This window comes from Ischnura elegans, chromosome 8 (genome assembly GCF_921293095.1).
Source record: "Ischnura elegans chromosome 8, ioIscEleg1.1, whole genome shotgun sequence".
Taxonomy (NCBI): Eukaryota; Metazoa; Arthropoda; class Insecta; order Odonata; family Coenagrionidae; genus Ischnura; species Ischnura elegans.
In genome coordinates this window covers 710,695-728,661 of record NC_060253.1, presented here as the reverse complement: position 1 = coordinate 728,661, position 17,967 = coordinate 710,695, and the positions used below count along the sequence as shown (strand labels likewise).

Sequence of the window (17,967 nt, the reverse complement as noted above, 5' to 3'; positions counted from 1 at the left end):
GTCGTTGCCTTCAAAGCGAAGCCAGGCGCGCTACGTGATATACCTATGTAGTTGGCGTTTCCAATCGGCCTCTAATTGTTTGAGGGGTTAATGCTGCGCTTGTTTCTTTGAAAATTATGCTGTTTGGACAATGTTGCATACCAGTAAAGTGTAATTGTAGAATTGTAGATAGAAAAAAAAGAAAAAAAAATAGAGTGACAATCAATTAGAGCTGAAAAATAAACTGTAGTATCGTCAGGAATGCGTCTCGTTTGGTCTTCTTCTTTTTTAAATCTCGTGCATATCATCTAATTGTCGAAGCTATCTTCGGTCCCAGAAAGTCACTCTCCTAGCATTTGTCGTCTAGAAACAGAGAATTGAAGCAGGTAGGCCAAAAAAGGTCAGTTGGTGAGACGAGGTAGGGATGAAGCACGCTTCAATTGTTTTCGTGTGATTTGATATTTTCCTTAGAAGACAATGATTTTTGGTCCGTGTGATTTCTGATGCGAAAAAAAACAACAGAGGCACGGGCACGGTTTGTCGCTCTTGCGGATATTTTCATGTTTCCGAGGCCGCTTAGGTATGTTCATCGCAGCTCCCGCGTGCCGGGTGTATCCTCCGTGCGGGCAAGGCTGACACCGCAGCTGCTTAGGTGTGTGGCAGCATTTATGTCCCAAACTTTATAGTCTATGCTCAAACCATTTATCTTTGTGAAATCGATGGAATCGGAATCGACTTTAGGCGATCGATTCTCGATTCCGATTCCGTGCCCGAGAATCTGTGGAATCGAGAATCGACATTTGGAATCAACTCATCCCTACTTTAAACCCCCTGAAGCCACCTAAAAAATTAAAATTTGCATATAAGTAGCCTTTTCGGGTATTTTTCGTCACAATTTCGCCGCTTTTCCAAGCCCTACCACTCATCGCAATGGAATTGATGTGGACGATTGATGACCCCTGACAGTACAAACCTGTAAACCCACATACACCCCCCAAAAAATAAAATTTTGCATATAAGTCTACTTTTTGGGTACTTATCATCACTATTCCATCACTGGTTCTAACCCCAACGACTCATCTCTACGGAATTAATGTGAACAACTGGTGACCACCAGGAGTACACACATATAAACCCCCAGTATCCCCCTGAAACCCCCCCAAATGTAAAATATGCCATTAAGTCTCCTATTTGGTAACTTCTTGCAAACATTACGCCGCACTACCCGTCCCCTCTGAGCTCTAGATCCAGAATATTTGGTGAGGGCGGTCCACCGTAAACCATACGGGAATAAATACCTGAAAACCCCCGATCACCTCCTTGAACCTCGCCAAAAAAAGTAAAAAATTTTTAAAGTTGCCTTTCCGAGTAGTTTTCGTCACAATTCAACGGGTGTTCACCGCCCCTACCACTTATTAAAACCCCTGATAACCCCATGATACCTCCCAAAAAAATGATTGAATAATCGGTTGCCATGATAAATATTTAAAAAAAACGTTTCTTAATTATTTTTCACATTACTCAACCAATTTCTTGAAATATGAATAAGGTGTAGTTGCGGTTTCTCTTCACAAGCTTAAGAGGGGATGATACACACAATAGAATTATGAATTACGTAAAAACTGCATATCAATATCCAGTGCAAATATGCTAAGTGGAGATCCTTTGCATGAATTGTGGCTAGTATGATGAATTTTATCAAAAGATAATTTATCATGATCGCGAATGATACCACTTCAGGAATACCTCTATTTAAAGTTTTAATGAGCCGGGTTGTACAAACATCTCTAAACAGTAGAGATATGCGAATAGAATCCACGAATACTCAAATACCTCGAATACTAGAAAGTACCGTATAAGCTTGTGTAAGAGGCACACACGTGTAAGAGGCGCACCCCTATTTTGAGGATCGAAGCTATAAAGAAAAAAAAATTTGCGACATTTTTTTTATCCTATCGTGCGGTGTTGCAGACATATGCCTGGAATTTCAACAGTTATCGAAATTTCCTCTTTCAGTACTATTTGAAAGAGGAAATTTTGATAACTGCGGCGGCATAAGAGGGAGTAGAAAGAGTTCCGATCCTCTCTTTGCATACGCCATCGCTCTACGTTGCTTGTCCTACTCACAAACAATTTTGTTTAAAAGCTCTCGCAGGAGTATTGCAATAGAATTGCAGCCGTGGAAAATTTTAAGGCAAACCACGACAGGCAAATGGCATGAGCTTTCCCAAGAGATTGAACAACAATCGGGGCAATCTCAGCGCCGTAGGATAATAACCACGTCGAAGATTTAAGGCCCCTTGCACACGCACCGATTTTGGACGGCCAGTAAAATATCGGTCGTCCACATTCCAATAGTGAACAATGGGAGAGCATTGGAGCTTGCACACGTACCGACCACACGCCGGCACCGGCAAAATGCCGGTTAGCTGCCGGCTATTGTCACTGTGGATCGCTGACGCCGGCTCAAAAACTTAGCAACGTATCGTTTGACCGGTAAAAATCCGGCGTGTGTGCAAGCATCGCTTCGCCGGTAAAATATCGGCCAATATTTTACCGGCCGTCCAAAATCTGTGTGTGTAAGGGGCCTAACGGAACTACACTCGGCTCTCCATCAGCTAATGCCTCTGCCGTTTTTTTCCTTTCCGAGCCTCCACAGGAAAATATCAAGTTACAGGGGAACAATGGAAACGTGTTTCATCCCTACCCCATTCCACCAACTGACCTTTTTCGGTCTACCAGGTTCAATTCCCTGAGTTTCTGGAGGTCAAATGCTACGTGAGTCACCTTCTGAGCTCGAAGATATCTCGACATCTTTCAGCAATTGTATGACACGCACGAGGTTCTAAAAAGAATTAGACCTAACGCGACATATATCTTACAGCATTTAAGTTTTTTGAGCTCTAATTGATTGACACAAAGATTTATAGCTAAAATAAGGCTACTAATATTCAACATAGTCCAAACAGCACAATTTCGGAAGAAACAAGCATAGCATAAGCGCATTCAAACAAGACGAGACGGAATGGAAACTCAGACAACGCAAACTGCGTATATCACATTGCTGCGCCTTCGACCCTTCACTTTAAAGGCAACGACGTCACATGCAAGATCGGACGCATTCTTCCGTTGCTCCTTCGCTCGTAGCTTTAAATACGGAGGGGAGGGAGCTCTCTTCCCCTCGACCTCTCCTTCAGCGCTCTTCACTTATAAGCATTTCCGATTTCTTCTATCCACCATTAAGTCCAACAATGAGCACACTCGTTCGAATTTTTTCAACCGCAGGTTTTGACACCAATATTACTATATGCAGTATAAATGCCGCGGGATGCCCACTCGTGGCAATAAATTTAGCGCGCGCTCCGGAGCGAATCACCTTGCGCAATCTTTTCAATGATCACCTCTGGGGTACCGACGTGACGGCACGATGCTTGCAAGAAATTCAAACAGGAGCATTTTAAAAATACGTCACTAAGGGAGAAACTCCCCTGCCTGCCGCTTGATTTTGACCCAGGGTTTCAGATGACTGACTCACGCTGAAAACCAAGGCCACTCAGTTCCCCTTGGACTTGCGACCGGTGAAGGGGAGGGGGGGGGGTGGGGAAGATAAGAAGTTTGTGTAAGAGGCGCACCCCCATTTTTGGCTGCAATATCTGGGGAAAAAGGTGCGCCTCTTACACGCGCTTATACGGTATTCGATATTCAAGGTCTCGAATAGTTATGCTAAAGGTACCGTCTCGAATACCTCGAATACTTTGAATTTCGCATCATACACTGTCGCACGCACGTTGTTGGTAGTTGATTCGGAAAAATGTAGAGAAATGTAGTCGTTTGGTGCACGCAGTGCCATTTTAGGCAAGTTGACGAATTACATCAAATTCGTGGATTAGAGCAGTGAAAAGAGTTTGGCGTGGGGAACCGAAAATGATAGGGTGAAAAAATCCGAAAATCCCCGATTCCCCCACCAGGAGAACCTCAGTGCCGTGGGATAGTAACTACATAGCACGATTCCCAAAATCTGCCACCCCCTCCATCCATCATCCCTCGGCCCCTCCTCCGACGCTTTCCTCCTCTTCGAAATCAAACAAAAGGCCCCAGCTCACGCAGGGTTTGTATTACGAAGACCAAGAATCAAAAGCTTCAAAAGAAAATATCAAGTTACAGGAGAATAATAGAATCGTGTTTCACCCTTCCTTCTTTCTCCCCCACTGACCTTTTTCTGCCTACCTGCTTCGAAGTTCCCCATTTCTGGAGGTCAACCGCTGCATGAGTCATCTATTAGCACAAAAGGTGTCTAACAATGACTCTCATCAATTGATATTACACCTTTATTGGATTGAAATATTAGTAATGTGCCCATAATTTCAAAAAGAATAAGACCAAATACGACTTATTTCGGACTTTATTTAAGCATTTTACGCAAGGAAATAAATGTCAAAATACGACGCAGACTTAGCATTCTGGCGAAACTCGATATCCTCGCAACTGAGCTTCTCGGAAGTTGATGCGGTATTTTCTTTCGAAAACGTATATCAAGTTACAATTTTTGAGTTATGTTATACATCTATATATTGTCACAGTCGAAGGGATATTTTCTCAGGATACAGTGAGTCCTCGTTCTACGTCACCCCATTTAAGGTCATTTTGCGATAACGTCATGAAAATTTTGAGACCGTCATTCGTTTATCGCACCTACGCTTCGCGATAACGTCAAGTCTTTTAAATTTCGCGCGAAAAAAAAGGCGCAGCGGCAGGCGTTGCAGGTTGTTCGTTTTGTGGGCGGTAATACAGTCAGTTTAAGCAAAGTGTAAAACGGTGTGTTTATTCCTAATTGCGATTACGGTTTTAGCAAAAAAATCTGCAAAATGAATTCTTACGTAGGTGCGCAAGGTTTTACTTGACATAATGGTTTGCAGGAACCTAAAAAGTGATTTCAAGGCATTTTCCATGTAGAACTCGGAGTTTTTGTCGTCACTTTTTTTGCCGAGTTCACAATAATTTTGGTTCCTGTAACTGCGACGATGTTTCAGTGATTATGATGCCCAGGCGATGCTCACTCGGGCAACCACCATGGCGAAGCCAAAAAGCAAATGCTGGAAGATACAAAAATGGCGAAGGATTTATGTCACTGCTGCTATTGTCGTCGATGAAGACAGGAACTCGTATTTATGCGATAATTTGGCATTGCCATCTTAAAAAATGCCCCAGATATGATACGCTAACATTTTTTTTCGCGTAGGAATTGTGAGGTCTAGGAGCCAATATTCACTTTTTACATTGTTTCTTATGGGATATTATGTTTCGATTAACGTCATTTCGTTTATCGTCACATTTTTCAGGAACGGTAAGTGACGTTAAACGAGGACTCACTGTATTTGGTTTCTCCCCGCTAGCAATTTGAATTTATCTGCTTATCTCGTGAGAACTTCCAAAGATGGACTGAAAATAATTGAAGAAAATCCGGTGGAGAAGCGCCTGTATTTTGCAAAATGCCTCGGTTTGCCTGCTAGCACTTGACAGTAGGAGTGAGGGTAAAGCGAGCTACCCGTTGAAAATAAGAAGTTGGATGAAGCCGAGTATCAGATCGGCGTGCCGCTGGAATGGCGTTTGGTATATAAGAATATATACATCAGACAGAAATCCATTGTAGCAGTGTAAAAGCCGAGATGGCATGCAATCATTTTTTTGCGAGGTGGTGTGTCCCCTTAGTATATTTGAAAGAGATGTTAGTTGAATCAACTATAAGCCCAAATTGTTTCCATAAAAATTAAAATATTCCATTAATCAGCTAAATTCCGGTTTGAATCCTTTAAAGGAAATCTCAATTACGCGCCAAAATCCTGGATTTCCTGCTGCATAGGGAACCTAGTCAAACAATCCCGCATTCATTGCTTTTTTCGTCCCCCTGAAAAACGATAGATCGAGGTTCCACTGTATACCTTTTTATGTATACATTCATTAAGGGAAATAGAAGAAAAAACGTACAATTAATATGCTTTGCGCAATTCTAGTACTCGAGGTATTCGAATATTCGAGCAATAATTTAATATTCGAATTCGATATTCGAGTTTGAGAAATCTGCTATTCAACCTATCTCTACTAAACAGCTTTAATTACCAATATGATCTTCTGATAAAATCTTCTGGTGAGTAGAATATGACTAGATAACATTGCATATTAAAAAGGGTATTTACAGAAAAAAGAAAAAAAAAATGTTATCCCTACCAAAATCAATGAAAATAAATTCATTTTTACCTACTTGTCTTTTATGGAAGGTTTGTTTTTAAATCTTTCAATTGCAATCGTGTATTGGTAACAAGGCAGGAACTACAGTCAACAAGAATTATCCTCCATATTATACGAATATATGTGTGATAATGTATAATTGATCTGTGTCGTTTTTTGTGTGTTTGGTATCTCTTTTTATCTGTAATATTCTCTTGACCATGTTCTATGTTCTATTCCTTGGACCAACAGAACAATAAAAATTATTATTATTATTATTATTATTATATTATTCACTGCCTTGATGCACAAACTCACGGATAACATTGCACATTATAAAGGATATTAACGGAAAAAAGAATGTAAAAAAATAAAAGTTATCAATATAACAATAAATGAAAATAAAATCATTTTTACTTACCTTTCTTTAATGGAAGGTTTGTTTAGAAATTTTCGACTCCAATCGTGAATCGGCAACAAGACAGGAATATATAATATACAAGAATTGCCATAAACAAAATTCCCCTGCACCGGGAATCGAACCTCGGACCTTTGGCTTTCCGGGCCACTGCGCAGACCACTACCCTATCCAGGTTCTTTAATTCCCATGGCAATTATGCCGAGGCTCATGGCACTAGGTGATAGGCCCTCGTGGTCCATCAAGGATAGCAACGCGAGGGAGGAAGAATTCCAAGAAGCCACAACCGGTCGAGAGCCTCAAACCTGTGCTCGCGTTGCCATCCTTGATGGACCGCGAGGGCCTATCACCTAGTGCCATGAGCCTCGGTATAATTGCCATGGGAATTAAAGAACCTGGATAGCGTAGTGGCCTGCACAGTGGCCCAGAAAGCCAAAGGTCCGAGGTTCGATTCCCGGTCCAGGGGAATTTTTTCTCATGGCAATTCTTGTATATTTCACCGCCGTTCACGCGGCAGGGTTTGAAATATTACAGGAATATATAAGTTATCAAAAACAATGAGCGATTTCCTACCTTATGTATCTCCTCTTTTCGTTTGAATAAACGCCTTTGATGTAAACAAATTTTTGACCATAAGGAAAGAAGCCATTAAGAAATTGACTTTTCAAAAATTACTTTGTAAATTTCCTACCTTATCTTCATCATGTTTTTGTTTTAATTCGTGTATCTATCTTTTCATTTTAAATCCTTTACCATAAACAAATATCTTGCTATGAAGTTTTGTTTGTATCTGAACGCCGCGCCGCCATTGGATTTTGGTGGCCATTTTTTGAACCAATCCCCATACTCAATTTTAAGAGAATAGATGGGTATATAATGGGAAATTTAGCGTTTTCATAATTTTTCCTGGGGTATTAAACAATTTTTGAGGGGTCGTCATTAGACTTTTTGTCGTATCTTATCTCATTCACCCCAAACATTTGTATGAGTGAGTGAGTGGTCGTAACTGGACTTTATGGTATAAAGATACCCCGTTCAAGCTATCCCTTTGAGCCATTACCTGAGTCAATATACCAGGAAATATTTTTTTTTTGTGATCCCTAGTGCATTCTTCATCACATGGTTCTCAAAACATTTCTCTCCAAACGACCTGCACCCTCATTTGGAGCCTGACCTGCAGCTCATTACGGTCAGCGGCCAGTGAGCATGAATTTCTCAGAAAATACTGTGATAATGTGATCCCTCCTATTTCTGCATTCTTTTTGCTCACTCGCCAACCCCCGCTGTGCACGGAGACCCATCGATCGAGGCCAGGAGCCATCTCTGCCCAGCATAAGCATGCTCTTTTCCCTTCTCTTTGAATCCTAGTCAACAAACACCATGTGGCTAGGACTCTACGATCTCTTTCCTAACCCTCACACACTCACTTGCTTTTAGCATGCCTGTCAACTGTGGTAAACAGATCGTTCTTACCTTAGGATGCCAGTATATCTTGGAATTGCAGATGCTTACAGAAATCACTGTGTTTTGTGGACAACTCTATGGCAAAGTTTTTATGCATCTTTTATGTTTAGGTCACAGTAAATTTCCGTTATAGCATTAGAAAATGCTGATTTAATCTTGCTCAATATGTGAAGTTAAACATATGAAATACAATCACAACTTGGTGAAAACTCACCACCTGAACACCATAATACAGATATTTCAGCATGTAGATGTAAATGTAGGACTAAATTATTGTACAATTGCCTTAAATTAAGTTATCACCATAGAGATGAAGCATTTCTTGAAAAGCTTTTTATTTTTCAGTCCCAAAAGACTCGTAACGACACGCCTTTGCCCTGGATAACTATAAGGGTCCTCCCAATGTTGCGTGAACACAACACTTTGTTTATTCTCAAATAATTTGAAAACCACTTTGTCGAATTTGCCCAATTGGTTGCAATGGCCTAGAATACAAATGCATCATCGCATTTGCAAAGAGATGTAATCATTGAGTGTCTCAGGATTTACATAATGTGACTTAGAAGATAACCTTAGAAGATAGCCTAAAATAACGACTTACCAATAAATGAAAATGTCATTGTAAAAACAAAAGTTATTAAATTTATTTTAGAGAAAAATTCATAACATTTTAAAGATCATTGAACTACCTATGTTAAAAATATGAACTATGTATCAACAACAAATACAGAGAAAAAAAATCGCTAAGTTTGCATTGTGTTCATGCAACATTGGGAAGAAATGAGTTAATGCAAACAAATTTGTAATTCTTTTCAGGCTGAAAACAATAGCACGTGCCTGGTTCCTGATTTTGTTCACTCAGTTGCTGCACAACTATGCCAGGCCCCTCAGCTTGTGGCATATCGTGATCTCCTTCTTTCAAATCCTGAATTGCAAGTAAGTATAAAATGAAGCTGCATGATATTAATACAGTAAACTCTTGATTATACGAAGTCAGTGGAAAATAGGCACTTCGCAACATTGAGTTTTGCAATTTCAAACCTTTTTAATAACTTGCTAAAAAAATGTTTGCTTTTGTTCCCACCACCCTTTTCCTGTCTTAAGTGGCCTTGTTTAATGTTTTCGGTGGCTATCTAAGATAGAATAAAAAAAGCTCTTTCACATTGATTATATGCTGTGAAAAATAGTCACAAATCACTCGACCCTAGACTACCCATTCTTTATTGTTAAATATCAACAACGATCTTAGCACTAAAGAAATTCCTGTCCATTTAAGGAAACTATGTATTGAAAATTTAAGTATAAGAATTTAATTCAATAATTTTGTGGTCAGTAGTGAATAGCAACTATTATTTACGCATTAGATAGATATTTATTTCTAACGCCTACGAAATTGTAATGGCAGCCTGCCAAACCACCATTTGTGACGCCCTCTATCACTCAGTGAGAAGAAAAAAGAAAAACAAGGGTCATATCCTGTTTCCAAAATAACCTTTGTAGGTTAATATTTGTAGTTTGTGCCATATATTTTCAGGTGAAAATGCAATCTTTTCCCTATTGGAAATTTCTTATAAGTCTTACAGAAATTCTTATAGGATTCTGTAAGTCTTACAAAATTCTTATAGAATTCTATAAGTCTTACGAAATTATTACGGGATTCTATATGTCTTACAGAAATTCCTATAAGAACTTTGCATTTTTTATAGAATTCTATAAGAATGTTGTGCAGGTCGCATAACTTTAAGGTTTTTATCCGGCTGGCATTTAAGTCACCATAACTTATGTTGGCAATTGATAATTATTTAAGAAATTCTTATAAGATTTTTTTAGAAATTATGTATAACTCTTTGTTAAGTAATGTTCTGCTAATTTATTGGCGTTCTCAGCATGGTATTTGACATAAATGGTTCCAAGAAGTGGAGGCTTCTTTTTATGAGACTTGTTAATATTATATAAGCTTTGCTTTATAAGAAATTTTCTTATAAAAAAATTCTTACAAGAAAAATTCTTATAAGAAAAACGTCCAATTTCTGATAAGAAATTTTCTTATTGAAAAATTATTATAAGAAAACTTCTTATAAGAAAAATGCCCAATTTCTGATAGGAAATTTTCTTATAAGAATTTTCCAATAGGGTTTAAGTAGTTATTTTCATTATGATTCAATTAAATTATCATAAATTACGTAGGATATGATTTTCTAGCAGTGAGTAAAAACTGATCTGTATGCTGATGACAAGTATATTAATACAGGCCCAAAATTACTTCTCTCTACAAGAAAAAATAACTAAAAACTCATAGTCTTCAAGACTGGCTTCAAGAAAATATGCTCTCTGTTAACCTAAAGAAGTCAGTTTGTATTAATTTTAATTGTCATTTTAAACCTAGTGTAAAATTAATGAACTCAAATCTTTCTTTTGTGAATAATGTAAGTTTTCTTGGTGGAGTTGTTGACAAATCTCTGAAATAGAGGCCACATATTGAAGGGCTAAAATCAAAGTTATCCTGTGTTGTATTCCAAATTAGATACCTTAGGGCCAGTTCCTCTATAAGTATTCTTAAATGTTTGTATTTTGCCAATTTCCAGTCCCTCATTTCGTACGGAATTACATTCTGGGGTATTAGTAATCACAGCAGAGATCTTTACGACTTAAGAAAAAGTTTTACGAACTATGTTACAGTTGCCATATAGGAAATCATACAGAATTGACTTTAAAAACCAAAAAAATCTTAACACTATGTTCTTTATATAGTATCTATAACATTCTGGGGGTCTTTTCTCTAACTCGAAGCTCCCGTCATGGTAGCTTCGAACTAGCTACTAGAATTGGCTACCAACCCTATTCCCTAACTGGGAGTAGCTAATTCATACCGAGAATTTCTGGTAGCTTTCTCAGACCGGATATGGGGTATGAGAAATATTTCGTGCGAACTCAGTTTTTACTTTTAGAACCAATGAAATCGCTCGTTTCATTTTGTAACCTGCGGGAAAACATAATGTAGTCGTTCTCGGCTGACTTTTTCTTCTAGTTGAAATTAATGTGTTTTGTAAATTACGAAATGCTGAGTGCCTTCAGCTTTCATAATACATAATAGAAATACCGTATAAGCTTGTGTAAGAGGCGCACACATGTAAGAGGCGCACCCCTATTTTGAGGATCGAAGCTATAAAGAAAAACTTTTGCGGCATTTTTTTTATCCTATCATGCGGTGTTGCAGATGTATGCCTGGAATTTCGACAGTAATCGAAATTTCCTCTTTCAGTACTATTTGAAAGAGGAAATTTTGATAACTGCGGCGGTAATAGCGGCATAAGAGGGAGTAGAAAGAGTTCCGATCCTCTCTTCGCATACGCCATCGCTCTACGTTGCTTGTCCTACTCACGAACAATTTTGTTTAAAAGCTCTCGCAGAAGTATTGCAATAGAATTGCAGCCGTGGAAAATTTTAAGGCAAAACACGACAGGCACAAAGCATGAACCTTCCCAAGAGATTGGACAACAATGGGGGCAATCTCAGCGCCGTAGGATAATAACCACGTCGTAGATTTAAGGCCCCTTGCACACGCACCGATTTTGGACGGCGGGTAAAATATCGGCCGTCCACATTCCAATAGTGAACAATGGGAGAGCATTGGAGCTTGCACACGTACCGACCACGCGCCGGCACCGGCAAAATGCCGGTTAGCTGCCGGCCATTGTCACTGTGGGTCGCCGGCGCCGGCTAAAAAACATAGCAACTTATCGTTTGACCGGTAAAAATCTGGCGTGTGTGCAAGCATCGCTTCGCCCGTAAAATATCGGCCGATATTTTACCGGCTGTCCAAAATAGGTGTGCGTGCAAGGGGCCTAACGGAACTACACTCGGCCCTCCATCAGCCAATGCCTCTGCCGTTTTTTTCCTTTCCGAGACTCCACATGAAAATAGGAAAATTTCAAGTTACAGGGGAACAATTGAAACGTGTTTCATCCCTACCCCATCTCACCAACTGACCTTTTTCGGTCTACCAGGTTCAATTTTCCGAGTTTCTGGAGGTCAAATGCTACGTGAGTCACCTTCTGAGCTCGGAGATATCTCGATATCTTTCAGCAATTGTAAGACACGCACGAGGTTCTAAAAAGAATTTGACCTAACGCGATGTTTATCTGACAGCATTTAAGTTTTTTGAGCTCTAATTGATTGACACAAAGATTTATAGCTAAAACAAGGCTACTAATATTCAACATAGTCCAAACAGCACAATTTCGGAAGAAACAAGCGTAGCATAAGCGCATTCAAACAAGACGAGACGGACTGGAAACTTCAGGCAACGCAAACTGCGTATATCACATTGCTGCGCCTTCGCCCCATCGCATTAAAGGCAACGACGTCACATGCAAGATCGGACGTATTCTTCCCTTGCTCCTTCGCTCATAGCCTCGTAGCTTGAAATACGGAGGGGAGGGAGCGCGCTCCTTCCCCTCGACCTCGCCTTCAGCGCTCTTCACTTATAAGCATTTCCGATTTCTTCTATCCACCATTTAGTCCAACAATGAACGCACTCGTTCGAATTTTTTAAACCGCAGGTTTAGACACCAATATAATTTTCAGTTGCAAAAATCCTCATATTAGCGTCTGAAGATGATTTTTGAAAAATCAGGTGCTCAGCGTAATGGAAATTGCTCGGCAAGACAGATGTTGACTATTAACCAGGTATGTCCTTCAAAACGACGTGTTTCTATACGTTTGATAAGCGATTATACTATGCAGTATAAATGCCGCGGGATTCCCACTCGTGGCAGCAAATTTAGCGCGCGCTCCGGAGCGAAAAACCCCGCGCGATCTTTTCAATGTTCACCTCTGGGATACCGACGTGACGGCGCGATGCTTGCAAGAAATTCAAACAGAAGCATTTAAAAAAGACGTCACTAAGGGATAAACTCCCCTACCTGCAGTTTGATTTTGACCCAGGGTTTCAGATGACTGACTCACGCTGAAAACCAAGGCCACTCAGTTCCCCTTGGACTTGCGACCGGTGAAGGGGAGGGGGGGGAGATAAGAAGTTTGTGTAAGAGGCGCACCCCCATTTTCGGCTGCAATGTCTGGGAAAAAAGGTGCGCCTCTTACACGCGCTTATACGGTACGTAGTTTGGCTAAGCGGCTTTTATATCAATTCAATAGTTTCGATCGATGCAGCAGTTTATGTCATGATTGATAATCGTGTAAATATAATGAAGAGAAAATGTTAGTAAACTACCAACACATTAAACCAATGCTATGAAATCGTCGTTCTAATTCCCGAGAACTTTTCACTCATCGCTCCTTATGCTTCTGCATGTTTGATGCAAAAAATTTTACGACCAACTGTTTCTGTGCCGAGATTGTTCCTGCTTGCACTGCGAGAGAATATCGCAATAACATGTGCATACGATAAGTATATATTATTTCGGGAATATCTTCAACAATGTTAATGGGAAGGTGGAGAAAATTATGCTTGAAAGTTACGTCATTTCACTCAGATTGGCCTAAGCAATCATTTTAGGCTCACAATATGCTTCAAACGATATTTGCAGAAAACTCTACTGTGGAGCCGTTCTCACGACGGCTAAATTAATATTTAAATGGTTTTATGAATCAGTATTATATGCCAACCGCCAACCTAGCACTGTTGCATGCGAGGGCGATTCATTAGAACTTGACCATCATAATGAAAAAACAACCTATTATACGTAGTTCCTTCTCTCAATATTCATATTATATTATTGTTTTTGTGATCACTTCCTCCGTGGGCTTCTGGAATATCCATGGCTCCACTTTCTCAAAATTCAGAACAAATACACCAACTTAACTACTGGCACTGAAATTAAATGCGTATATACGGCCAAAGACTTGTACGGCTCGTACTTGTGGACCCAGATAGCACAAAGTAAGAGAGTTAACCATTTCTTATGGTTTTCTTATGGAAAAAATTGATAAGCAGCTTAATGTAAGCTAAGGGGTTTATATAAGGCAAGGGTAAGAAGTTAGGGAAGAATAGGTAAGGAATGCCGTCAAATATCCTCAGGCAACGTAAAACACTTCTGTTGGAGCGCCAAAAGCGGCTGAACAGTGTACTACACATGCTACGTGGCTCATCCCAACATGAATTTAACGGCTGCCGGTGAAATTAAGCGAGTCTTTATAAGGGCTTAACAACTGATAACAGATTTTCCCGTGAATAGAAAAAAATTAATAATTGCAAGCGACCAATTAGTGAAGATATAAAACATAGTATAAGTACTTTATCCTTGCGGCGGAAAGAAAAAAAAAAAACATCTGGGGGAACTGAACGTATGACCTACGTATTGGACGTCGTGTACTCTGACCACTACACCACGGCAGCTGATGATAAGAATAGGCGTAGTTACCACTTTAAAATCCAATCATGTAGAAAAACTTGTTTGTTATGTGTATGAAAAACTGAAATTATTCAAGGTCCACACAATGTAACATTTATGAATTTCAATTTATGGCTTGATAACCTGATGACTACAATATGTATATTAGAGATTCCTTCGGGCATTTTTATATTATTCTACGTCGCTATTCTTGTGAAATTAAGTGTTTTTCTCATGAATGTCGTTTCGCCATCAGTTCATACATGTGAATGATTTTCAAATTATGGCAGTATGATGTTATTTCTACTCATATTATAGAAGTGCCAAGAATGGAAAAATTATTATAATACATAAATCCCTTAATGATTGCTCAAAAACGATGGAATCTAAACAACATCTACGGAAGTGCTGAAAGTTTGGCATCCATTTTGTCATTACTCTGGATGTGTGTGTCGGCCTGGCCGTAAGAAACCCCTAAAAAGCTTACTTGATAAGCGCCTTCTTAATTTCTTCCTTTCACCTTATCTCAATGACTTAATATGTGCTAGCTGGAGACTTCTTCAAGTGGCGGACATTCCTCCGCATTGCCCTTGTGGTACCCTTAAATACAATCCAGTATGGCCTGGGCTCTTTGGCTGGTCTTAAGATAACAGCCTTTCTCCATTCTACTTCCTCTTTTTCTAACTTACCGCATGTAAGTGCATGTAAGAGGTGCACATTTTTTCCCAGCAATTGCAGCCGAAAATGGGGGTGCACCTCTTACACAAACTTCTTACCTTCCCATCCTCCCCTTCGCCGGTCGCAAGTTCAAGGAGAACTGAGTGGCCTTGGTTTTCTGTGCGAGTTAGTCATCTAAAAACCAAGGTCAAAAACAAAGGGGAGGCAGGGGAGTTTCTCCCTTAGTGACGTATTTTTACAATGCCCCTTTTGTGTTTCTTACTTGCTGTTGCCGTCACGTCGGTACCTCAGAGGTGAACATGCAAAAGATCGTGAAGGGTATTTCACTCCGAAGGGCATGCTATATTTACTGCTACGAGTGGGCATTCTGCGACATTTATACTGCATATAGTAATCGTTTATCAAATGTAGAGAAACACGCGGTTTTGAAGGACAATACCTTGGCAATAGTCAACGTCTGTCTTGCCGAGTGATAGGAAAATTGCATCCTTTTTATAAACAGTATGCTGATATACCACAGTAAACACTTAGTACCGCAATATACTTTTTTCCGCTTAAAATTCAGTTTATACACTAGAAAATGACTCCCAAAAGTCTCCCGAGTTTCGCGGGCTAAAAAATACAGCCCCCACTAATCTTTGGCCGTGACGTCATAGTAGTTCAGTAGGAGTCCAAGATCCAAGCCCAGTAACTGCAGGTTTGGAAGAGCCACGCTGCGTTTAAGGGAGAACATGTGTGAAATAAGGAAAAATTACAAGTGGTGCATTGTTCCTTTGTGCAATAACATCCCAGAAAAAAATTTCATCTGCATCCCCACGGAGGAAATTAGAAGAAAAGCCTCGATGCATGCCGTCTGTCGGGATGAGCGTTACGGAAAAATAAGAGTATAATAAACGGAATGATAAACCCGTGTACTATGTGAGCAAAGATAACTTTAATATAAATAATATTTCCATATTTCATCGACTGAATAACTTTAAACAGATTTTTCGATAATTCGGCTGCCATAGAATAAAAACTCAACTTCACAACAAAAATCGAGATAGGTGTTTCCCGATGGTTATGATGGACTTAAATTATTAATGGAACTTGTTCAATTTCAGTTACGGAAGGACATAGAAAATTCCATGATGCTTAAAATCAAGGGAGGAAATATGAAAATATAGAGCAACGTTGATCCTCATGCATTCGAGTGCCAGCCAAGAAGACAGCGTTTTCTTCTGCTGTCGGCGTCAAAATGATGTGCCGATGTACTTTGCAAATTTATATCCTGGCTTCACTGCATGCTATAATAATGAACTATACGTCATTTTAAAGGAAATTTTATCCTAAATTCTGATTTATTTTATTACAAAAAAATTGAAAAATGTAGACACGGCCAGTGCAATAAATGACTCCGCGCACCGAAAAATTAGCCGTTTTGTCAACTTCATGAACTTTGCAACTCAACCTAAGGAAAACTACTACGTCTACAGCATTCATCTTCCACATTAATTTACACTCATCAGTGCGGATTAATAAAATGGCTTTTGGGTATTTTTAGAACATATATTTGTTATAAATTACTGAAAATATTTAAACATTATCTTGTCCCATAGTTTACCCCGAAAGATGAAGGAGGTTGTAGATGGAAAAAGAATGGAATCCAGAGGTGGTCACAAAAAATGAATCGCAGCATTCTTTGATTTTATTCTACGCCGTAGCTTGCTTTTCAGAAAAAGTTGAGTCACAAGAGGAATGTTCTGCGGCCCTTGATTTGGAAACTGTGGAGATAGAGGAAGACGTGTGGATCAGCAATTTCCATTTAGTTGGTTGTCAGGATAAACCAAGGATCCATTTAAAGGTTGTTAGGCCATTGTATAAAGATGGGACTGATGTGCACCACAGGGGAAATGGGGTGTTTGAGGGAAAGTCAAACCCAAAGTTGCCCAAAGAATGTGCAGTTCTATGTTACTCTTTCCTCAGTTAAAACCAAATAGAAATTGGATTGGGATGATATTTTCAAAGCGGGTTCCAGTGATAGTGAGAGTGCAGGTCATGGTCATCGTCGAAGGTCATCCCTCTAGGATTTCCGATAGGGAATTTTTAAGTGACAACCGATCGCAATGACGATGAGTTCGCCTTTAGAGTAGGTTTCAGATATATCGTGAGAAAAGCTCCCAAAATGTATTAAAGACTCTGTTTGGAAAACATTCATATTTTAATGCTAATATAGGAAGGATTTCATTACAAAAGTAACTTATTAACACCTGAAGACGTTGTGTTTATTATATTGATCGAAGTGCGATTGACCGATTCTTTCTGCAGAACAGGAAGTGGCTTCGGGGTTTTGAGTCACAAGATGGTAGATTGTGTTGGAAGTTCGTCTATATTATCGCTACTAAATTGAAACATTAATAGTCTGGCTTCCTCAGAGCTTCCTGTCGCCCTCCAGGCAAGATATTTTTAAGTCGTAAGTATCATCGACAGCTTCGAGGTGGAAATAAGTTCACCATAAAACTCTCTACGGGACTGCCAAAAGAATACACATTTCACATGAGTATACGCTTTCGCCAATATTATACGCAAGTCTCACTTTGTTATGAACTATAAAACATTTCAGATGCACATCAGCTACCTTTCCATTTCTCGGCATCGACTTTCCGCGCCGACAAAGTCTACAGTTTCACTAAAATACCCTGTTATCATGATGGAATCAGTAATAGAAAGCTTGCCAGGATCAGCCTAAGAATAACCATATTCCTTCATCTTTACGCAATCTCTCGCTTTCAATGGAGGAGTAATAGATCAAATAATAGCCCTGAAGTCACAATGAACAACTCCGATACGTCTGCACTTCAATAAATGAAT

The 17,967-nt window shown here is 39.5% G+C and overlaps 1 protein-coding gene across 2 annotated transcripts in view; it reads left to right on the top strand.

Annotated features, from left to right (window-relative positions):
- Positions 1–17,967, top strand: part of LOC124163318 (protein TANC2) — a 529,785-nt gene that overhangs the window by 349,018 nt on the left and 162,800 nt on the right. For both annotated transcript variants that reach the window (XM_046540135.1, XM_046540134.1), the window contains one exon: positions 8,903–9,022. In XM_046540135.1, the coding sequence (XP_046396091.1) occupies positions 8,903–9,022 (120 nt within the window). The remainder of the gene's footprint in view (positions 1–8,902; positions 9,023–17,967) is intronic.